Source organism: Martes martes (genome assembly GCF_963455335.1).
Source record: "Martes martes genome assembly, chromosome: 2".
In the NCBI taxonomy this organism is placed as follows: domain Eukaryota; kingdom Metazoa; phylum Chordata; class Mammalia; order Carnivora; family Mustelidae; genus Martes; species Martes martes.
This window is the reverse complement of record NC_137889.1, coordinates 58,946,351-58,971,559: the sequence shown is the minus strand read 5'-3', so window position 1 is coordinate 58,971,559 and position 25,209 is coordinate 58,946,351. Positions and strand designations below refer to the sequence as shown.

At 37.9% G+C, this 25,209-nt stretch overlaps 1 protein-coding gene across 1 annotated transcript in view; it reads left to right on the top strand.

The window, feature by feature from the left end:
- ELP3 (elongator acetyltransferase complex subunit 3) overlaps positions 1-25,209 on the top strand; it is a 96,450-nt gene that overhangs the window by 58,771 nt on the left and 12,470 nt on the right. The window contains exons 11-14 of the mRNA XM_080796813.1: positions 3,979-4,069; positions 7,099-7,164; positions 8,750-8,977; positions 10,189-10,270. Of these exons, the coding sequence (XP_080652939.1) occupies positions 3,979-4,069; positions 7,099-7,164; positions 8,750-8,977; positions 10,189-10,270 (467 nt within the window). The remainder of the gene's footprint in view (positions 1-3,978; positions 4,070-7,098; positions 7,165-8,749; positions 8,978-10,188; positions 10,271-25,209) is intronic.

Genomic DNA, 25,209 nt, shown 5'->3' with positions numbered 1-25,209 from the left:
TAGCCCACTGAGCCACCCAGGCACCTCTAAATAAAATCTTTAAAAAGAAAAATGTTGCATTTTTATATTGATAGACATAAATTTAAGGATATTTATGAATTGTTCACATCATTAAAAAGCTCTATATTACTAGGTCCTCTCTGGCTTATGCTTCATGGTAATCAGAGCTAGCTTCTGGGACATGTAAGCTGTGTAGTCTCATAGCTCCTTGAACTTGGCTTGATGCTTTGCTTTCACCATCTTGAAATTATTAATAATTTCTTAATAAGAGGCTATTGTCATCGTACTAGGCCCCACAAATTATTAGTCAGCTCTCTTGGTAATTATTTCTGTCATATAATTCTGCTTAACGACACTATATGATAAAACCAATCCCTTAGAGAGTTTACTTCCTTTGAAAATTTTAGTGTCTTTTAAAAGTACTGGTTCATTACTAAAATATTTGTAGAGAGCTCATCTTTCTTTCCCTTCCCATCTCTCCATCCCATCACCTATGGAGGCAATGCCATGGAGCATGGAGGCATTTACCACAGCATATCTGTCATCTGAAGAAATGGAGAGTAAGGGTAGAAAGTGCAGTGGTGGCAGCTTGAGCAGTTAGGAGATTAGCAGATAAACTATTTGACTTAGCAAATAAGTCAATATACTGAAGATAAGAGAGCCAGATTTCTCGTCTGATTTGAAAGGTGGAAAGTTGAACACTGGACTAGAATTGTAATTATCAGTATGAACTCATGGATTTTTTAAATTTACATATAGAAATAGTTATAAATGTACATTTATGTATATGCATATATGAACGCCTATATGCACATACAAGTATGTACGTATATACATAAATTTCTTGGTTATTTACACTGAGTCTGGAGGCAATGATACCTCAGTAGTAATGAGCACAGTGAATGCTCAGATCTTGATTTCTAAATACCATTCTCCACTAAAAGGAATCAGTGCTGCTTGGAACATTGGCCAATTTCAGGGTTGGAGCAGCAAACATACAAAATAAACCTGGAACATATTGTTGTTCCAGAAAGTAAGGAAGTATTCAAAGAAGGTGAGCATGTCAAAATGACCAGAAACCAGCCTGAATACATACCCAGAGGCCAAATCTAATTTAAGCAACAAAATAAATAACATTAGCATCAGGTTACAACTCTTTGAATAAAAAAGGAATCCATGAGTTCATAAATGAATAAATAAATGGAGAAAAGAAAGCTCGTCCTTGCAATACAAGCCCAACTAATAAATGTAGAAGGGATGATAGATAATCACCAGTTTGACAGTCATAATAGGGATGGTGAAACAGGAGTCATTGGTGCATGTTAGACTAGTGTTTGGAGGGTTGTTGAGGAACAAGATACTGTTCTGATACTGTGTAAACAGGTGTCCTTTTCACAATCTTACTAAATAATCCATTTTTCACATTTTTGTGCTTTGTATTGATTTTTGCAGTTTAAAAGGGCCCCAAGCAAGTGCTGAATTGCTGTCTAGCATTCCTAAGCACAAGCTGTAATAAACCTTCTGAAGAAAATAAATATTAGATGAGCTTCGTTAAGGCATGAATTATACTGCTGCTAGCCACAAGTGTTAGGTTAATGAATCAGATATATGTTAAATAAAGTATCTTTACATAGAAATAAAATAAAAGAGGGTTATGTATCGATCAGTTGAAGAAAAATGTAACTGAGGCTCACAGAAACCTAACCCTGTGTTTTCTGTAGGAACAGTGTTTGAGTAATTGCGAATACAGTGCTCATGGCACCTTCATAGAATTTATGCCTAGTGAATAACAAGAATCAAATGTATCTGCCATTCAATGAGTACTAATAGTGATTGCCAGTGATTTTATCAGATAAATGTCATTTATAACAAGATTTTAAATTTTACCTGTAAGACGTGGAAGTACATGTATTTGTATGTTGTTTATTAAATGTTTCAGGGTAAATGGGGCGCCTGGGTGGCTCAGTTGGTTAAGCATCTGACTTCAGCTCAGGTCATGATCTCAGGGTTCTGAGTTCGAGCCCCAGAGCCCCACATCAGGCTCTTCACTGAGTGGGGAATCTGCTCCCTTTCCCTCTGCCCCTCCCCCGGCTTGTGCATGTGCATATGCGTGTGCATGCTCAAATAAATAAAATCTTAAAAAATGTTTCAGGGTAGGGACGCCTGGGTGGCTCAGTTGGTTAAGCGGCTGCCTTCGGCTCAGGTCATGATCCCAGCGTACTGGGATCGAGTCCCACATCGGGCCCCTTGCTCGGCAGGGAGCCTGCTTCGCCCTCTGCCTCTGCCTGCCACTCTGTCTGCCTGTGCTCTCTCTCTCTCTCTCTAATAAATAAAATCTTTTAAAAAAAAAATGTTTCAGGGTAAAAAAGGACATTTAGAAGACTTGATCTTTGGCTTATATAATATGAAACAGTAAAATATTTAAAACAGTATATTTGCACATTTCTGGCCGAAATCGTTTTGGTTTTTTTTGTTGTTGTTGTTGTTGTTTTGCTTCAGTAACCTTCATTTAGTTGTATGTGATTATTAATTTTTTTTTTTTTTTGAGAGAGAGAGCGAGCACATGACAGGGAGGGGCAGAGGGAGAGGGAGAGAAGGTCATAATCAGACTGCTTGCTGAGCACAGAACCCCATGCAGGGCTCAGTCTCAACCCTGAGATCATGCCCTGAGCTGAAACCAAGAGATGGCCACTTAATTGGCTATACCACCCAGGTGCCCCTGCAACTGATTAAAATGTACTTGATTTTAAGAAATTATAGTTCCAAAGATAGAAGGTTCATTTTTTTTTTGCTAAGAACTGTAAGTAAACTGTATATATTAACTAATCCCTCTAAAATATATTCTTTAATATCACTCTTACTCTGAACTCACTGATGTGTCATTGTCTTAAAGAATTTTGGCTTATCGTTGCTTTATGTTATGTCTCATGGAAACTCTACTGGCTTCTAGAGCCTAATAGATTTACTGTGTATAGCTTTTAATGATAATTGATTGGCTGTTGATATTTTTGAGTGAGTGAGAAATATCTTATTAGAATCAAATAGGTGAATTAGCTAATTGTGTATATTTAACATTTGGAGGGATAAGTAAAAAGAGAAGAAAAAAACTCAAGTTGATTCAAAAGCAAATGAGAAGAAAAAATATATTCTTCAAATCTTTCTTCTAATGAACCAAATATTAGACAAAACAAATTGAGGACTTGCCTTTGAATAGGAAGTAGATGTGCTAAGCATATTCTTCAGATTTTTTTTTTAACTTTTATCGTCAGATGCTGATTTTTGTCTAGAAGAGGATGTTGAGGCTACTAAAATAGAGCTCATAACTTCAGCTTTTGATTGAAATCTCCTTTATGCCTTGCACTTTATGCTGTATTGATGCCAGGAAATAAAATTTATCTCCTCTTATCTTTAGGCAAGCTGTTAATCTTCTAATGCAGAGTCACTTCTAATTTAGATTTCTAGGAAACAGGGAGACGAGGGGGAGTATTCTTTGAGTCCAATTGTTGGCTGAGCTAGGCTTTTGAGCTTCCTGGTTACTTGACATTCAGTAACTGTATGGGCAAGTGTTTTTAAGCTATTAATAAAGAAGTGCATTAATAATTGCTATTTCTCCTCTTTAAAGAAATTGGATTTTACTTAAAAAGACAGTTGTATTTTTGTTTTGCTTAGTGCAAATTTATCTCTTCAGCCAAAAATCATTACTGATGGCTATCAGACATTTATTTTATACTTTGTAATCTTATAAAGTGATTTTCATTGGGTGTTTCTTCACAAAAACCCTGAGTGGTAGGTGAAAATCGTGATTTCATGGATGGGAAAACAAACAGAGAAGCCCTGAACCTTGCTTCCTGTTTAGAATAATTCTGCTTTTCTGATCTGCTTTGTAGGTTTTTGTTTGTTTCCTTTTTAAAATATCCCTGCCTTACTGCTGTAGAGAATGATTTGTATTTTACAACAGCTGGCGTCTTTCTTTTGCAGAGATATTCCAATGCCCTTAGTCAGTTCAGGAGTAGAGCATGGTAATTTGAGAGAGCTGGCCTTTGCAAGAATGAAAGACCTTGGAATACAGGTAAGAGTTTGACCAGAGCTGTTGAGATCAAAGTAATCTGAAACGCAAAACACTTTGATACATACTTACAGACTCACAAGTTTGGTCAAAAAGTTTCACATACTGAAGGTATTGTACTCTGTAACATGAAGTTGAAACTAGTGGTTACGAAGGCTGCATCTTGTCCCTTACACCCATCTGCTTTCTTCTAAAAGAGGGCAGGTTTGCTTATTTAAGGGTTGCTTTTTCACCTACTCAGATGCCAACTATGTGTGCTCAACTCTCCTTTTTAAATTTTGAAATATTTCTTTTTTTCTTTCTTTTAGAGTATTGGGTGTTCAATTCTTGACTAGCGGTGGTAGACAGTATGCGTGTACATTTGAAGAAATAAGGATTACGTGTGTAAAATGATTACCAAACAGTGTTGTTGCCCACATATTCCAGTGTCCCTTTCCCCACTCCAACCCTGTGTCTGTTCAGATACTTACTTCTTCTGCAGATATTTACTAAGCATCTTTCTTCTGATCCTGGAAGTACTAAAGAGCCCAGGAATCTGTGACGGTCTCTGCAGATGACTCTTAAATACAATAAGATGATTATGATATAAATTCACAGTCCCCTAGAAACTCCTTAATAGATCTGCTAAAGGAAAAAAGCCAGGAGTGGGGTCAAGGGGTGAGCATTAATTCCTGGGCTCTGCTTTCAGCATTTGGATTCACCAGGTCTGGGATAGAGCCATGGGATGTTTTCATGCACAATCCAGACATGGACCACACTTTGAGAGATACTGTTTTAAGGACTGCATATCATGTTTGTGGACTTGCCCAAGACATTTTATTCTTTTAGTCCATTGTTTGTCCAAAGAAGAATTTGTGAACATGATTGGCTTATTCTTTAAAAAAAAAAAATTTTTTTTTCTAGAAAAAGGGAAAATTTATTATCTATAGTAATTAATAGTACCAAACGAAACTGTACGCCTGTTCTGCTTCCCAGTTTCCAGCTGTCCTTCTTCCAACCCCTCTTCCCTCTGAGAATACCACAGCCAAAGTGACTGACCTGGCCTGTTTAGGCTGATAATCTCATCATCTAGCTATCATCTATAACCTAGTATCCCTTTTAAACCCTAATAGCCTCTCTTAAACTGGAAAGACTAAAATTCAGTGAAAGCCCAAAGACACCTAGTTCACATAGGCAATGTCTTTACCAGAAAATAAGTACACACCAGTCTCTGCTTTTTAAAAAGCTTTCTCTGGGCAGCTGGGTGGCTCAGTAAGTTAGGCTTCTGATTCTTGATTTTGGCTTGGCCTGTGATCTCAGGGTTTTGGGATTGGGTCCCACACCAGACTTGTACGTTGGGCATGGAGCCTGCTTGGGATTCTCTCTCACTCTTTCCCTCTGCCCCTTCCCCCTCCAAAAGCATTATCTCATAGCCCCCCTCCTGGAGGAATACAGGTGTTCATTAAGAGCAAGTAACTATGGTGTGTTCACATGCAAACTACTATATAGATCTGCTATAGTTAAAAGACAACATCTAAATTTAATAGATTTGTAATTACAGAGACTTTTGATCCTTGTTTGCTATACAATTTTTGAGTTCATAGAAACCACATTAACAAAGCATTATTATCTGGGGCTAGTTCCTGGGACATGGAAATAGGTTTGCTTTTACAGAACTGAATAATGAGATCTTATTTTTCTCATGGAATTCTGTATGTATATAACAGTACTTCATAAATATGCTATTTTAATAATATAGCTTGCATGACATCATCACGTTTCCTAGGATGATCTTTTCTCACTGGTAGAAAATGTTAGAATCCTCGGGGCGCCTGGGTGGCTCAATGGGTTAAAGCCTCTGCCTTCAGCTCAGGTCATGATCCCAGGGTCCTGGGATCGAGCCCTGCATCAGGCTTTCTGCTCAGCGGGGAGCCTGCTTCCTCCTCTCTCCCTGCCTGCCTCTCCGACTACTTGTGATCTCTGTCTTTCAAATAAATAAATAAAATCTTTAAAAAAAAAAAAAAAAGGAAAAGAAAAAGTGTTAAAGTCCTGACAATAATTTTTTTAACTTATTCTGAAGGGGAAAAATACTATGTTACATATAATGCAATACTGTAAGGATTTTGTAATTATAAATGTCAGGCTATGTAGTGTACACACTGGGTTGTGGAATAAAAGTGAGAGTTGCATCACATGAGCTTGGCCTTGCAGAGACCAGGCATTGCACGTGTATCATGTGCAGGCAGCTCTGTGCCTCCTAGTGATGCTCTCATGACTATGTTTCGGACTGTATAATAAAGAGCTCTGGTTTCCTTCTTTTCTTCCTTTTCCCCCCCTTCCTTTCTCCCAACCTTTCTTCCACAGTGCAAAAAACAAAAACAAAACACAGCAATCTTCCAGCATCCTTCTTTTTGACATTTGTAAAATGATACAAACATGGTGATGCTAGAAATATTAACTGCCATAAAATGGTGAAGGTTTTAAAAAATGAGGAATTTTCTTCTTCTTCTTCTACATACGTAGTTTTGGATTATACTTTCAGGTATAGTTATATCCCCTAGGTAAAACTGTTGTCAGATTTTAGAACATACATTATTTACTTTGAGTATTACATATTGCTCTCAGAATTCTAAGCTTGTTTTTAAAGCACTACTGTTTCCCCCTATCCTCAGACTTAGTAAAGGTTGTTTTATTTTGAAATTCAGTTCTTTTTAATCTCTTTGTAAATTGTGTCCAAACTTAATTTTGAGCCCAGGATTTGATGGAAAGGTGTGAATAAAAATTGAGTTAGTTGGGGCGCCCGGGTGGCTCAGTGGGTAAAAGCCCCTATCTTCGGCTCAGGTCATGATCCTAGGGTCCTGGGATCGAGTCCCGCATCAGGCTCTCTGCTTCAGCGGAGAGCCTGCTTCCCCCTCTCTGTCTTTGCCTGCCTCTCTGCCTACTTGTGCTCTCTGTCTGTCAAATAAATAAATTAAAAAAAAAAAAATTGAGTTGGTTACCAGTTCTATACTTGCTCATCTCCTCCACCTTTTTTTTTTTTTTTTTTTGGGCAGTGTCGAGATGTAAGAACCAGAGAGGTTGGAATCCAAGAAATTCATCACAAAGTACGGCCATACCAGGTTAGTTTCTTCATTTTATAGAGAGAGTGGGTCCTGATCATAAATCTTTGGCAAGCCCAGATCCACACTTTCTAACCAACAGGACTATTCCCTAGAAGTTAATAAGTAAACTAAGGAAAGTAATTGAGGATCAGATAGAGATGACAAGATGGGAGAGGCAAATATGAGGGTGGGTGAATTGTAGAAGAGCCAGGCTAGGAAATACAAGCCTGAGCTTCATTCTGGATCAGCACAACCCACCAGAACTTTCTGCAAGGTTGAAAATGTTCTGTAATTTGCACCATCCAGTATGGTGTCAGCCACCAGTCACATGTGACATGTGACTAGTACAGCTGAGGAACTGAGTTTTTTAATTTTATTTGTTTTAATTCAAATATAAATAGCCACATGCAGCTAGTGGCTACCTTCAGGAAGAGCTAAATGAGATGTTTATTTCTATGTGTACAGCTATTAAATTCTACTCTGTTGGTGGTAATCAAATGAATAGATAGGCCTTTATCAACAGGGGTTCCACAAAACTTAAGCCTAATGCCCAAAAATATTCATTGTTTATAATGAGTTAACTTCTCTCCTATATACCTATAATGCCTAGCTATGTGCCATATTTCCTGTTAGAGTTAACTGTCTTGTAGAACCCCATTTGAGAAAGACTAGATGATACCTGCATTGATATTTTTAACATTTGGACCTCTTGAGGGGAGAAGTCGACCCAAACAAAGTTAATCATTTTTCCACATTCCTTTGCAATCCAGTTAGTTAGCAAACATTAAGTTTGAGAAGAAACATAACCAGTATTCTGAATTGTTCACCTCACTACAGTTATAATCCACCCATTTTTGGAATGTGTCTGGTTGTGACCTTGTCCACATATGTAGGTTTTTCTGTGCATACTGTTACATATTTGCTTATGTAAATGCAAAATTCAAGGGGCACTTGAACAATGAGTTGAAGAGTCAAAAGCCTATGTAGATTGCTACAACAAGAGCTTCCCCCAAAAGCTACTTTCCAGTGCTTGAATTTCTTTGATGTTTTAATCTTATCACTAACTAGGTATAATATTTTAAAGGGCTTATCCCTTTAAAGGGATGCCATACTTTCTTAAAATCCCATCAAGAAACAAGTGACCAATAACACATTTTTCCCCCAAAAGCAGGTTTTCATGGAAGAGATAAAGGCTAGGAAATGAAACTGTTGAGCCACCTGTTACGGGGCTCAGTGGTGCTCCCAAGATCTACACATGGGATATAATACATAATTTTACCTTAGAGACTCGTCTTGGAGAATCAAAAGATATAAATACATAGAAGCCTTTACTGAGCCAGATTTCTGCAGGAATTTCAAGGTTAATGAAGTTCAAATACGTTTTCCTTTTATAATATTCCATGAACAAGGCATGAACTCTTACTTAATCATTGATATGTGAGAGTAGACAAGTAAGAAGGAACATAATTCATGATTATTCATTCTTTATCCTTAATTGGGTATATTAGCCTAAATAAGTAAACACTTATAAAAATGAATTCTGTTCTCTGATTAAGAGTATGTTTGTTTTTTGTCTAACTTAAAAGTTGTTTTTATTAAACAGGTTGAATTGGTAAGGAGAGACTATGTTGCAAATGGTGGCTGGGAAACATTCTTATCATATGAAGACCCAGATCAAGACATATTGATTGGCCTCCTGCGATTACGAAAGTGTTCAGAAGAAACGTTCCGTTTTGAATTGGTTGGAGGTGTTTCCATAGTTCGAGAGCTGCATGTGTATGGAAGTGTCGTCCCTGTGAGCAGTCGAGATCCTACTAAATTTCAGCATCAGGTATCCTGTATTCCATTTCTCTTTGACTATAATTAAGAAATTGCACAGGGGCACCTGGGTGGCTCAGTCAGTTAAGCATCCGACTCTTGATTTTGGTTCAGGTCATGATCTCAGAGTCATGAGATCAAGCCCAGCATTGGGCTCTATGCTGATCTTGGAGCTTTGTGAGATTCTCTCTCCTCCTCAGACCCTCCCCCTACCCCACTCCCTTACCCTGCTCCCTCTCTGGGGAACACGCACACACTCTCTCTCTCAAAAATAGATTAGGAAGGAAGGAGAAGAAGGAACAAAGGAAGGAGAAAGAAATTGCCCAAGGGAGGAAAAGTGAAAAAGAGTGGGTAGCGGGAGGGGCTGGAGGAGAGACAGTGAGAGAGGGAAGAGGAAGGGGAAAGGCAAATACAGAAATGAAGGAACTAATATTTTATGTTCAGGGATGTTTTCTCTCTGACTTGTACCCTTTTGGGTGTGAGAGGGAAGGGGTGAGTGACAAATTTGAGAGTCAGTCAAGTAGGATATAGTATTAGATTAAACCATATGAAATTTCTATTTTTGAAAGTCAGAAATGGTTTAATACCAGCAATTTCTTATGGTTCAACTATGTATTATGAAATCAAAGCAGATGATAATGTAAAAGCACTTGTGAAATATTAAAGCTCTTCATAGATGCAAGCTGTATCTGATATATCGTGGAATGCTATTCCACTCCCCACGAACAACCTAAATAAATAACTCACTTTTTCAAATTTCCACAAAATAGCTTAAAACCACTAATGGTGGATATGGTGTAAACCCCAGACTTGGTGATTTAAGAATATTGCCTGGTTTCAAAACCTTTTAGAAATTGGAGGGGTGACTAATAGATAAAAGATTAGATGCCCCAGACTTCATCACCTGGAGATTGCCTAGAGCTTATTTAAAAAGAGACAGAAGTTTGAGAGGCAATTGCCACCAGCCTGTGATGAGATTACATCATCCACAGATTACCTTTTGATGGCTTTTGTTGCAAAATTATTGCCTTTTTTACTAGTCTGCTATAGTGTATTTTTGGTATAATTGAATGGTTTCTGTTTTCTTATCCCCATAATTTTTTTTTGGTCACTCTTATTTTAGCAGATTTTAGCAACTACTGAATATTACCCTTTTTGTTTTACGTATCCTCATAATGACTTCCTTCCTTCTTAATCCCCTAACCCCTCTTTTGCTCTTTGCAGGGATTTGGCATGCTGCTGATGGAGGAGGCAGAAAGAATAGCTAGAGAAGAACATGGATCTGGGAAAATAGCTGTTATATCAGGTAACTGGAGGAAGACAGAGTTCATGATTCATTCACGTTTTTAACTTGGTATCACAATTAAAATGATCTCAGGCCTCTCTTGCCCCCATTTATGATTATTCACAATTGGGCAGAGTATAATAGTGAAAGACTTGTGTCAAACACAGAACTGCAAACAGTTTGGTGGCATAGTTTCAGAAGCACTCCATCTCTGAGTGGCAAGACCAGTAATCTGGATCCTGCCTTCGTTGCTGTCTGTCACACCAGTCATCTGTCTATCCCACTAGTTGTCATGGTCATTTCCTCTCTTGTGCTTTGTGCGCAGTTACTCTGTCTGGGAAGATGAAATTTGGTGATAAGGATCCAAGAAAAAGTAAACCAGTGTGGCCATTATCAATATTTTTGTTCAGAAACTTAAAACGGACCTCAGGTGACAGTACAAGATGTTTAAAGGTAGAGTTTTTTGCTCCTTAAATATTGCCCTCAGTGACTTTGCTTCTGGGAAATAGCTTTCCCTTGTTTGGAAGTTTCCCCGTACTTTGTCTAGGTAATTGAGTAAGTGGGCACGGAAAGGGAATTCTAGTATGAATGGAGCAAAAACAGCCTTATGTATACCCTTTCATTCCTACACTTTAGTACTATATCCTTACAAAAATTGCTGTTCCCAGTAAGAAGCTTGCATGGGGGAAAGCTACAATCAGAATATAGGTTGTTTTTCCTCCAGCATTTGTTTTTCCATTAGAAAATATTTTCTCTTAAAGGCAGATTATTTTCTTTTAAGATCTTTTAAATCTTTTCTGAAAGGTTTTTTAATCAGTAAGTTGCTGCTAATCAATAAATCAATACCCTTACCTAGGTTTTAACAATTATAATTATGAAAATATAATGACACAGGCTTACTTAATCACTTAGTGTGGTTGTGGTTTTTTTGGCATTATCCAGACAGATAAGTAAAACATTTCTCAACATGGCTAGCTTTATATATTTTCCTCTGTTATCTTTAATTTCACTAAAGAGGGACTTAATGAGGCTCATCTGATTGATACTGATACTTGTAATAAGAGATGTTTACCTTTCAACTGTTTAAGCTGTGGTGGTTCAGAAGTTAACCTTTCCCAGTACCAGGAAAGGGCCACCTGACTCAGGACTCCTTCTGCACACATCTGTGGAGGATTGAAAGCACCTGAAATTTCAGTGGTCCCTTTTGCTAGACATTGTCAGTGTTTTCAGCACAGTACTTCTCAGGCTTTAAATGTGCTTATGCTTCACCTGGAGATCTTGTTAGAATGAAGATTCTGTTTCATTCAGTCCGGGATGGGGCTTGAGAACCTGCATTTCTAACCAGCTCTCAGAGATACCTCTGCCGAGGTGATACCTTCAGACCACACTTTGAGTAGCAAGGTTCTCATATTCTCTTCCAAATCATTAAGGTCTGGATATTCTCCGTGACCCTGGTAGTGCCTAAACTCCCACAGTCTGCTGTGCAATCACATGGTTTTTTCGTATCTGTGGGAACGTCATCAATTTTAAAATGGAAGAACATTGGTAATCTATCACTTCTCCACATTATTTCATTAGCCTTCCTAATATCTTTCTTTTTAGAAATGTTACATGCACAGAGGGCCCCTGACCTGCCTGAGGTTCTATTCAGTTGCACATTAGAGCCTCAGTTACAGTTTTTTATGAGCAGGGTGTCTAAGTGGAAATCAGCATCTGTCCTTTTTCTGGCTTTTTATCATAATCTAAAAGCTCAATTTCAGATCATCTGCCTGTAGGATTTTTTAAAAAATAAGAAGAGACTTACTGAAAATAGCAAGGAAGAAACTTTCTGCTTATCAGCACTACAATAGGACTACTAGATTTCTGGATAGGAGATTTCTTTTGGCCAGTGGGTTTCTGTAGTCCTGGATTGTCTTTTTGAAACCAGAGTTCTGTGGGAGGAAGGAAGCATTACTTCCAGTCACTCTAGTCTATAAACTTGGACCATTGCTTTCTATTGAGGAAAGCACACAAGGCCTTGACTTTCTCTTTGACTAAACATCTGATCAAAAAGCCAAGAACATTTGCTCTTTGTATGATGCATTTTATTGCTCTAATTTAGAAATATATTACTGTTTCAGTTAAGCTTGTGAATCAGATACTTGAGATGTCCATTATTCAGAACTTTGAGCAGTGCACATTCAACGTATTATCATCACCTATCTTTTATGTTGCTTTTGTCCTTCCATGTTTGTTCATTCTTTACTTTGGTCTTTCTGCTTTGAGTACAATGAGTATGTGTGTGTATTTTATTAATATATAAAGTATTATTTGTTTTAGGGGTACAGGTCTGTGATTCATCAGTCTTACACAATTCACAGTACTCACCATAGCGCATACCATCCCCAGTGTCCATCACCCAGCCACCCTGTCCCTCCCCCCGACCCCCAGCAACCCTCAGTTTGTTCCCTGAGATTAAGAGTCTCGTATGGTTTATCTCCCTCTCTGGTTTCTGATTTCATCTTGTTTCATTTTTCTCTTCCTTCCCCTATGATCCTGTCTTGTTTCTCAAATTCCTCATATCAGTGAGATCATATGGTAATTGTCTTTCTCTGATTGACTTATTTTGCTCAGTTCTAGTTCTCTTATTACCCTCTTGTTCCAGCCATATTGTTGCAAATGGCAAGATTTCATTTCTTTTGATGGCTGCATAGTATTCCGTGTGTGTGTGTTTGTGTGTGTGTGTGTGTGTACACCACATCTTCTTTATCTTCTTTATCCTTTCATCCATTGATGGACATCTAGGCTCTTTCCATAGTTGGGCTACTGTGGACATTGCTACTATAAACATTGGGGTGCATGTGCCTCCTCAGGTCACTACATTTGTATCTTTAGGGTAAATACCCAGTAGTGTGATTGCTGGGTCATAAGGTAGCTCTATTTTCAACTTTTTGAGGAACCTCCATACTGTTTTCCAGAGTGGCTGCACCAGCTTGCATTCCCACCAGCAGAGTAGGAGGTTCCCCTTTCTCCACATCCTCACCAACACCTAACTGGTTAATTTTAGCCATTCTGACTGGTGTGAGGTCATATCTCACTGTGGTTTAAAAATACGGAATGCTTCACGAATTTGCGTGTCATCTTTGCACAGGGGCCATGCTAATCTTCTCTGTATCATTTCAATTTTAGTATATGTGCTGCCGATGCGAGCACATGTGTGTGTGTTTTAATTTGTTTTTGTAAAAAGTCAGACAGTTCTCCATAAATCGATCCTTAGAATGAAAAACTCTGTGATCACATTGGTGTTTGTGCATTGTGCTTTTTCACAGTGTGTCATTAGTTGGGCTATATAGGAGGAGACGTTTGGGGGGTGGTTGGATTCCATTCCTGTGTTGACTGTAGCACTCCTTGTGATCTTGGATAATTTTACTTGATCGCCATGGACCTTTCTTTCCTTACTAAAAACAATGGAGGTAGGTTATCTTTTACAGTTCTAGAGTCTAGAACACGACCCTTCAGTGTCTTAATCTCTTGTAGTGCTCAGAGTAACCAATTATGTTTTACTGATTACATCTAAAGTAGATTCTTTTCTGAAACCATGTTAGGAAGCCCTTCAGTTTCATTAGTATTTGAGTTCCATCTCCTTGTACATTGGGTATTTGATGGTGAAAATTACAGTTTCCCATAGGTAGGTTATCCTATCCATGATTTGTGGATGCATATTGACTTCAGTCACAATTTGGTGATACTTTTTTTTCTGGCCTTGTCCTTGATTTGTAAATCCATCCTTGTTCTGGTCTGTAGGCTTTTGTACACAGTGGTGGCCTAGATATTCTGTTCTGCCGTAACTAGTAGCTTGAGCAAGGGAGAGACAGGTCGTTTATCATTCTGGTTACTGTGACTATAAGAGTAATGCACTTATGTAGAGGTTTTTTTTAATTACATTCTGATTCATTATTACTTCCCCTCAACTTGCCAGCAGATTTTCTGTTACTTGGATTTATGATCTTTGATTCTGTCTCTAGACAATATGATTAACTGCACAGTAGATCTGATTTGAAACACTAGTCAGAAGGATTCCATGTGCTCTATTTTTCTCTATTAAAAACAAATCAGGTTTTATCTTTGTTACCTTAATATATTTTGTTTCTAGAGGGTATATACTGAATATTTTATAGCTGATTGATCCTTTTTTTAAAAGATTAACTTTATAGCTACATGAGAAAATTACAAATTTTCTTGTTTATTGGAGTCAAATGAAGCACTTTCTTAGACTTTTAAAAATAATTCATTCTATTTTTTAAAGCATGTTTATTTGTCTTGGGAAGTAAACTGTGTTTTTAAATTAACCATCAACTCCAAATGTGAATATTAAAGCAAAAATGAAATGTTTGGCTTCATCAACATCAAAATCCCCCAAGTTCAAGGAACCAGCACTGAGAGGGCAGAGGAGTACAAAGTGCTGCCCTGTGTTTGAAGGATATTCCTATTAGGCCGCACAGCTAACTCAGTCCTCACCACATGGATTATCCTTAACTGCAGAAGAAGATAGATTTTTCTCTCTACTTACATTACATCTCAATGCATAATTAATTGCCTCAGAATAGGAAGATAATCTTTTTCTGCATACAAAAATGAGTAAATCAATAGGATAAGAACAACCAGTTTACAAAATAATGTGTAGGCAGTTAATTACTGCCAAATATCTAAGCAATTAATTAGTCCCCATTATATCCAAGTGCTTTGGTATCTCTCCCCAACTTACTCATGTAGCTTCTGTCAACATACATCTGTTTAAGATTAACAAATTCTATCCACTTAAAAAGCTGTGATGTTTAAGTGGATGATGAACATTCTTTCTAATGTGTTAAGATGAAGCAGTTTTTTCTCTTCCCTGTCTTATGGTGTAAAGTGTGAGTGATTATACTGTAGAATGTAACTACAACATTTGAAATGCCATCACTAATAATCACCATGGAAACTGGAGATCTCTGATGTTATACTGCCCATACCCTTTCCAAAAGGGCAAATATAACTGTTGATAGCTACTATTTAAAAAGCCACTTAATACCCCCAACAGAATGATTTTTTTTTTCCCTTTTGGCAATTTTGGCTAGGTATCAGATCCAGTCATGTTACTGTTTCTGTTTGCCAGGCTAATTACTATGCATCAAGACGAACAGCTATTCCCCAAGCTCCCCCTAGTACCTTCGTCATAAGCAGTATTCTATTTGTGTTCTTTCAAGTAGAAAATTAATATGGCCATTGGCCAAGAATTGTACCAGGCTGATAGATCACACAGTGGTGGTGAGAAATGAGGAAAATGTCTGAATGGTTGATGACAGAAATCACTGAAGTCAGAGACTGTTAGCCATTTTGTGTAAACCCATTAAACAGGCACAGAAGAAGGAAGGGGAGAAGGTAAATATACAGGGTGAATAAAACTTAAACCTTAAATATAGAATGAGTAAACAGGTCCCTGTGGAGATGAGATCATTCTAAATCATGATGCTCAGAATATGATTCTAAAACTACATCTACAACTCCTACCAGTGAAAAAACATTAACATGCCTGTGCCTTACGTAACCTAGTATGGTTTCCTAGGACTGAAATTAATGGTCTGGTACCCCAGAGCCAGTGTTTAATGATATGTGGGCAGAAAATAACAGTCTTTTGGTTTCATTAAACTACAAATGGCTTAGGTTTACTTAAGGGACCCCAGAAACTTTACCTGTATTCCAGGCAGCAACCCATCTCCCTTAATTTAAGGTGAAGGTAGCTTTATTCTTTGCATGATAATCTAGCTGAAAAGAAGCATGTATTTGTAACTGGTTCTGTCTGGTAGTGGAATCATAATCCTAACCAAAATGCCTAGAAAAGCTTTTCCTTGTTTTGGCTTATCTGTTTGCCGATGGGCACAGGAAGCCTGCCAAAGGCAAACCGGTCTGTGCCGCACATGCGTGTGTGCCTAGCACTTCTCAGTAAGGAAGGGAGGAGATGATTCACTCTTCTTTCTGTCTCATCCCTTCCATAATTTCTCTTTTAATAAATTATCCCCTAATTAAATGCACACTGTTAGGGTTCTGTATATTCCTCTATTTCTTCCACTTTGGTGTTCTAACAATTATATATACTTCTTTTTTGTTTCATGTTCCCACAGGATTTTATCATGATGGTGGCTAATATCTTTCTTTTTAAAGACAATAGGTAGAACATAAAATATTACTGTGCTACCAGGATTTTCTTAATTTTAGCATCATTATTAACTAGCATTGATGATATGCTACTTTGCTGGATAAGAAATTAGCTAAATGTTTGCTAATTGGTGTCTATATTGCCACTGGACTGTGGAGGCACTGTTGCCCAGCTCCTCTCAGGGCTCATTATTCCTGACTTGACATTTATTCATTTGTAGATGAATCAGGTACCAGATTGTACTACTTTGCATATCAAGTGTGTTATACTCATCCCTCTCTTGGTATCTCATGACTATATTAATTAAGGCATGTTTTTCAAGTATTCCTGAATTAGCCACTAGTGAGTTTCCACTGTTTGGATCTTGTCGGCAACTGAATTTTTTTTTTATTTTTTTAAAGATTTTATTTATTTATTTGACAGAGATTACAACTAGGCAGAGAGGCAGGCAGAGAGAGAGGGAGAAGCAGGCTCCCTGCTGAGCAGAGAGCCCGATGAGATGCAGGGCTCGATCCCAGAACCCTGAGATCATGACCTGAGCTGAAGGCAGAGGCTTAACCCCTGAGCCACCCAGGCACCCCATCGGCAACTGAATTTATGATGAGATTTCCTAAGCCGAAGCTAGTGATCCAGGTAGGTAGTAGCTTGTTGGCTCTTGAGGAACAGCCTCTGGCAAGTGCTGTTGCTCTTCTCAGGTCCTTGCTAGCAAGTCTTCTTGCATCTCAGAAATGTGCACATGAGCATCCCAGAGGACAGCTTTGCTAATGTTGACACACATTTGTATGCTTTTTCTCCCCATTCTTACTCCTTTTAGTTTTGAGGTATTGGGAATTACGACTATGTGCATCTGCTTGGGAGGAGGAATAGTGTTATGTCACGTGGCCCCTAATAATATTCCTGAGAGGTCTGGGAGCTTGAATAGAAATGACTGCCTTTATTGTAAAGTTAGACACTTCACAGGCTTTTTTCTGAGGAAGAAAGCCTTCTCCAAAGAGGTCTAGTCTAGACTACTCATCATATGCTGTCTGTCACAAAGTCTGTTTTTAGTTTGTTACCATGTTAACTCCTTATCAATGTAACTTTCATATAATTAGTATGGTTCTTTTCTGTAAATAAATGACATTGCTATAATCCATTCAGTTTGATAAAACTTTCCTCTTTCAAAACTATTAGAGGCAAGGATTTGGCAGCTTCTTGCCTTTTGGGTGAGCAGATCACTAAATAATGCTGGAAAACTTTTGCTGCCTTCCTTAGCAACTGAGATACTGCTTTTATGGAGTCTTTTAGTTTAAACATTTCTCATTCCAACAGGATATAATACAGGGGACTTTTTATTCTTTGATCAGCCTGGCTTAAACTGTTGTCTCTAATAGCTCACATTTCCAAGACATTAACTGGTAGATTTAGGGTTTTAGATAGTGGCCATGGGATATAATGTTTCCTTATATCCGCCCCCCCCCCACCATTTTCTCCCACTCTGAGCATCCAGTTGTTCAGTTTTTCCACTATTTATGAATGAATCATGGATGTTTGGTGTATTCTGTCCAGAAGCCCCAGATCTAGACCCTGTGTGCTCTGTTACCTCTTACTGCAAATCCTACTAATTAGTGATTGTTTTGGTTACTTCTTGTTGTCTAACATACCACACCAAAATTTGGTGGCTTAACAGAACAAGCATTTCATTTTCTTAGTGATTCTGTGGGTCAGAAATTCATCAGGGAATAGAAAGGATGGCTCATTTCTGTTTCATGATGTCTAGAGCCTTAGCTGGGGTGACTTAAATGCCTGTCAGATGACTAGGTTGGCTTGTCTGGAGTCTCAGTTCCAGCCGGTAGCAGGTGCTCAGTGGAGGCTATCAACATGAGCACCTTGGTTCCTTTCCAGATGACTTACATGTCCTGTGGCGTGAAAGGCTGGGCTCAAAGAGGAAGGAAACAAAGACTTGGGCTTAGAAGTCCCAGAAATCTTATATTCATATCTGTTTCTGTGTAATAAATAACTGCTTGGCTGAAAACAAGCAGTTATCACACAGTTTATGTAGGTCAGAAATCTAGAAGTGACTTAGCTGGGTACCTCTGGCCCACAGTATCTCACAAAGCTGCAGTTAAGGTATCAGCTGGGGATGTAATCATTTCAGGATTCATTTGGGGTTTAAAGATGCACTGCCAGTTTTACTGTGTGGTTTTGGCAGGCTTCAGTTCCTCACAGGCTGTCGGTCTGGGGCCACAGTTCCTCACCATGCCACACAGGCCTCTCTCTAGGGCTGCTCATCACATGTCAGCTTGCTTCCACCACTAGAGTGATCACAGAGACAGAGAGCCCCTCGAGATGGAAGCCATAGTCCTTGTACCTAGTCTTAGAAGAGAGTCAAGTCCAGCCCACCCTCAAGGGGAAAGGATCATATAAGACTGAATACCAGTAGACAGGGACTCTGGAAGTCGTCTTAGAGACTGCCTGCCACAGTGTGACTTAGGCCACATTCTGTTGCTTACCAGCATCACTGGGATTTAAAGAGAGAGGGAATACATCCACTTATAAAGAGAGGATCTGGTGACAGCTCTTTTTTGCCTAGTAAGTTACATATGTTTTCATTAACTTGAGATTAACAGGATACAGTCCCTTTCTACAGGAAACTTCATTTAGCCTTCTCCCAGGATGGACTCTCTTTGGGCCAACGTAGGTTCAAGGGTTCTTATCCCAAACCCAGTATCAGATTTTCATAGAAACAGTTATGGCAGCACAATTATACCTAACACTGTCCTAAGCAGACTTTGGGAGGCCTTCCTCGCAAGTTGCCCCTGCATCTGACCTTTTGTCTGTCATCTCTCTTCCATGAGGACATGTCTGTATTTCCCTTTACAAGCCTATCTAAATCCTATCTAGTCCTTTAGATCTATGATATCGGCCATTTATATCTTTCTTCTAGGTTATGGAATATAGAAGATTATCTTTGGGCTGAGGGTACATGGTTTCTCTTTAGAGATATCCCACTCTTATCCACACCCCTTCCCCCCCACAAACACCTGGAAATAGTTAATGAGCCTTTAAAGTCTTTTTTTAATTTGGGGAGGTAGTAAATTGTATATGACAAAATTTACCATTATAACCATTTTTAAGTATATAGTTCAGTGGCATTAGTTACAGTCATAATGTTGTACAACCATCACCCCTGTGTCCAAAATATTTTCATTATGCAAGACAGAAACTCTGTACTCATTAAGTAATATTCTCAATTCTCCCATCTCCGCAGTCCTTAGTAACCTCTACTCTACTTTCTGTCTCCATAAAGTAGGTTCATACAATATGTGGCCTTTTGTCTCTGCCTTTCTTCACTTAGCATAATGTCTTCAAGGTTCATCCATGCTATATACATTTGTTAAGACTGAATAATATTCCGTGTGTATGGTATATGTTAGTGTGTACATATATTCATATATATACATGTAGTTTGGACTGTTTCCATCTTTTGGCTATTTTGAATAATGGTACTATGACATTGGTGTACAAATATCTATTCGAGTCCCTGCCTTCAGTTACTTTGTGTAAATACTCAGAAGTAGAGTTGCTGGGAGGCACCTGGATTGCTCAATCAGTTAAGTGTCTACCTTGGGCTCAGGTCGTGATCCCAGGGTCCTAGGATTGAGCCCCATATCCGGCTCCCTGCTCAGAAGAGAGTCTGTTTTTCCCTCTCCCTCTCTCCTCCCCCACCCCTCCGGCTCATGCATGCTTGCTCGCTCTCCCTCTATCTCAGATAAATAAGTCTTTAAAAAAAAAAAAAAAAAAGTAGAGTTGCTGGATCAAACTCTTTTTAACTTTTTCAGGAATCACCAAAATTTTCTACAATGGCTACATCACTCATTTTATGTTCCCTATCAGCAATGCATAAGAGTTCTGATTTTTCCGCATCCTTGCCAACACTTGTTTTCCTTTTTGTGGTGTGGAGTGTGTGGAGTGTTGTTTTATTGGGGTTTTAACTTTGATTTCCTTAATGTCTTTTTTGTGCTTGTCATTTGTGTATCTTCTTTAGAAAAACATCTGTTCAAGTCCTTTGCTTATTACTTAATTGGGTTCTCTTACTGTTGTTGAATTTTAGGGATTCTTCGTATTTTCTGGCTACTGTTATAAGATCTGTGATTTGCAAGTATTTTCTTCCATATACATTCATAAAGTTAGAGGTTTGTAGTTTTCTTTGTACTGTCTTTGTATGGCTTCATTATCAAGGTATTGCTAGCCACTTATGCTGAGTTAGGAAGTGTCCCTCCTTTTAAGTTTTTTGGAAATGTTTGAGGATTGGTGTTAATTCTGTAAACATTTAATAGAAATCACCAGTAAAGCCATCTAGTCCTAGGTTTTCCTTTGTTTGGAGGATTTTGATTCCCTGACTTGTTATAGGACTATATAGACCTTTTCATTCTTCTTGAGTCAGTCTTTGTAGTTTGTGTTACTGGGATTTGTCCATTTTAACTAGCTTATCCAGTATATTGGTGTACGCACACATCCAAGTTGTTCATAGTATTCTTATAATTCTTTTTAATTCTATAAAGTCAGTAATATCTCTTTCACTTCTAATTTTAGTGATTTCAGTCTTTTTTTCTTTATACTTTTTTCATACTTTGTAAGATTTCAGTCTTATTAAATTTATTAAGATTTGTTTTATGACCTGATAATATGATCCAAGTTGGAGAATCCTCCATGTCCACTGTGGAAAATGTATATTCTCCTGTTGTTGAGTGATGTGTTCTCTATGTGTCTGGTAGGTCTAAATGGTTTAAAGGGTTTTTCAAGTCCTCTATTTCCTTACTGATCTTCTGTCTTATTTTTCAAGAAATTATTGAAAATGTGCATTGAAATTTCCAGTTCTTAATGTAGACCTATTTATTTCTCCCTTCAGTTCTGTCCATTTTTGCTTCATGTATTTTGGGGCTCTGTTGTTAGGTATAAATACATTTATAATTGTTAAACCTTGATGAATTGAACCTTTTATCAGTACATAACATTCCTCTTCATCTCCTGTAAATTTTTTTAGCTTAAAATATCTTTTCTTTGGGGGGCGCCTGGGTGGCTCAGTGGGTTAAAGCCTCTGCCTTCGGCTCAGGTCATGATCCCAGAGTCCTGGGATCGAGCCCCACATCGGGCTCTCTGCTCTGCGGGGAGCCTGCTTCTCCTCTCTCTCTGCCTGCCTCTCTGCCTAGTTGTGATTTCTCTCTGTCAAATAAATAAAATATTTTTAAAAAAATCTTTTCTTTGGGGTACCTGGGGGCTCAGTCAGTTAAACATCTGCCTTCCGCTCAGGTCATGATCCCAGGGTCTTGGGATCGAGCCCTGCATTGGACTCCCTGCTCAGCGGGAAGCCTGCATTTCCTTCTCCTTCTGCCTGCTGCTCCACCTGCTTGTAGTATCTATATCTCTGTAAATGAATGAATAAAATCTTAAAAAAAAAAACAAACTAGCTTTCTAAAAAAATTAAAAATAAAAAAATAAAATATCTTTTCTCTGGTAGTATATCCACCCCAGCTCTCTTTTGGTTACTAGTTATTTTCTTAGTGATTACCTGAGGGATTACAATTAACATCTTAAACTTACAGCAACCTAGTTTGAATAATATGAATTTAGTTTTCATAGTATGCAAACACTTTCCTCCATACATGTTGGTTTCTGTTTTGTCTTGTTCCTGTCATAAATTATATCTATATAATATCTTTATACCTGTAAGTCTCTTAACAAATTTATAATTATTGTTTTATGAATTTGTATTTTAAATTATATAGGGGAAAAAGGAGTTATGAACCAGTAAAATAATATTGGCTTTTGTATTTACCTATGTAGTTAACCTTTAGCAGTGTTCATTCATTCTTCGTTCTTCTTCCCTCCTTCCTTCCTTCACATGGCTTTCAGTTACTGTCTAATGTCCTTCTGTTTTGATCTGAAGGATTCTTGCAGGGTAGGTCTAGTGGTACAACCTTTCCTAGCTTTGGTTTATTTGGAAATATCTTAATTTCTTCTTTATCCATGAGAGATAATTTTGCTATATATAAAATTCTTAATTGACAGGTTTGTTTTTTGCTTTCTTTACTTTAAATATGTCAGCCCATGCCTTCTGACCTCCATGGTTTCTGAGATTAGCTGTTGATACTATTGAGGATCCCTTGTATTTGATGAGTCACTCCTCCCTGCTTTGAAGATTCTTTGGCTTTTGATGATTTGGCTGTAATGTGCCTTGATGTGGTTCTTTTTGAGTTTATCCTGCTTGAAACTTGTTGAGCTTCTTAGAAGTGTAGTTTCATGTCTTTCATCAAATTTGGGAAATTTTGGCCATTTTTTTTCTTAAATATTTTTTTTCTACTCTTTATCTGTCTCATCTCCCTCTGAGACTTCCATTATGTGTATGTTAGTATGCTTCATGGTGTCTCACAGGTCTCTTGGGTTCCTTGTTCTTTTTTCTTTCTGCTCCTTAGACTGGATAAATTCAATCACATTATCTTTAAGTTCACAGATTCTGTTTTCTGTCTGCTCAGATCTGCAATTGAACTCCTCTAGTAAATTTTAAATATTTTTGCTACTGTATTTTTCAGCTCTAATATTTCTGTTCAGTTTCTTTTTATAATTTCTCTTTATTGACATTCCTCCTTCATTCATACAGTATTTGATTTCCTTTAGTTCTTGTTTTGAATTGAAGTATATTTTGACATATAACATTGTATAAATTTAAAGCATACAATATGTTGGTTTGATAAATTTATGTATTGTAGTATGATTCACATTATGGCATTACTAACACCTCTAACATATCACATTATTATTATTTCTTTTTTGTGGTAGGATTAAGATCTAATCTCTTAGCAAGTTTGATGTCTATAATATTACTGTCTGTAATCACTATGCTGTGCATTAGATCTTCAAGAATTATTTATCTACAAGTTGCAAGTTTGTATCCTGGTACAATATCTCCTATTCCTCCACCCTCCCAGCCGCTGGCAACTACCATTCTACTGTTTTTATGAATTTGGCTTTTTTTTAGGTTCTGTATATAAGTGCTATCATACACTATTTGTCTTTGTCTGACTTATATCACCTAGCATAACGTCCTCAAGGTCCATCCATGTTACAAATGGCAAGATTTCTTTCTTATGGCTGAATAATACTCTGTTGCATGTACTGTATACCATATATCACAGTTTCTTAATCCATTCACCCACTGACAGACACATAAGTTGTTTCCATATTTTGGCTAGTGAGATTAATGCTGCAGTGAACATGGAGTGCATATATCTCTTCAATGTCTTGTTTTCATGACTTTTGCATGTTTATACCCAGAAGAAGAATTACTGGATCATGTGATAATTCCTTTTTTTTTTTTTTTGTAATTCTCTTTTTAATTTTCGGAGGACTCTCCATACTGTTTTCCAGAGCAGCACCACCAATTTATATTCCCACCAGCATGCACAAGGGTTCCCTTTTCTCCACAGTCTTGCCAACACTTGTTCTTTTGTCTTCTTGCTGGTGGCCATACTGACATGTGCAAGGTCATATCATTGTGGTTTTGATTTCCATTTCCCTGAAGAATAGTAATGTTGAACACCTTTTCATGCACCTGTTGGCTGTGTGGATATTTTCTTTGGAGAAATGTCAGTCTAGTTTCTCTGCCCATTTGTAATCATTGTTTTTTGTTACTGAGTTGTATGAGTTAAGTATTATGGATATTAACCCCTTATCCAATATAAACCCCTTATCCAATATATGAATTGCATATATTTTTTCCCATTCTGTAGGTTGTTTTTTCATTTTGTTAATTATTTCTTTTGCTATACAGAAGCTTTTTAATTGGTGCAGTCCCCCTTATTTTTGCTTTTGTTGTTTGTGCTCCTTTAGTTCTTTGTCCATGGTTTCCTTTAGCTTCTGAGCATATTTAATACAGTTGATTTTGCCTGGTAATGCCAATGTCTAGGCTTAAGCATAGCTTTTGTCAAATTCTTTTTTTCCTGGGTTTTCTATTGTTAAGATCTGCACATTTGAATATTATAAAAGTCAGACTATCCCCCTCTGCAGGGGTTGCTTTTAAGGGCTGCAGTCATCCATTTGTGTAGTGACTTTTCCAAACTGTTTTTTGTAAAGTTGATTCTTCATTGCATGTGGCCCCTGAAGTTTCTGTTCTCTCTGCAGTCAGCTGGTGACCCGGCAGGGATTTTCTTAAATGTCTGGATCTTTAAAAGGGTGGGAGGATAGTGTATGTCTCTTCAAATCTTACAATAAACACCCTAGGGAAGCCACAGCAAGGAGGGAACAGAACAAAAACACTAGTCCCCCGCAAGAGCCTCCAAACCAAACAAAACATGCAGCCTCACATTCTTAGAGAAAAGGGTTTATTGCCCACCATGGCTGCAGCCAGCTACGTAGAAATGGGGGATAATAGGTGCTTTGCATCTGCTGCTTTCCTGTCAGAGTTGAGCAGCCCCTTCCTCAGGCACCCCCCTGGATGCTATAAAGTATCTTATTAAGTTCCATTGTCCCAAAGTAGTTGGTTCTGTTTTTTTCCAGTTTAGTAGTAGATTCAGTAGAACGACTGATCTCTGGAGTTTCCTACTCCACCATTTGCTCTTTTAAAGTCTGGTTTTTTTAAAAGACTATAAATAGAAGGGATCCCACTTCCTATACCAGGTTACCGATGGCACAGTCTTTAACTACTGTAGAGACACACTAATGATTTGGGACACGAACAAAAAGTAGTGAGAATGATCTGTGACATACACATATCCAGCACTGATATAAACAGAGTCATTCCATTTCT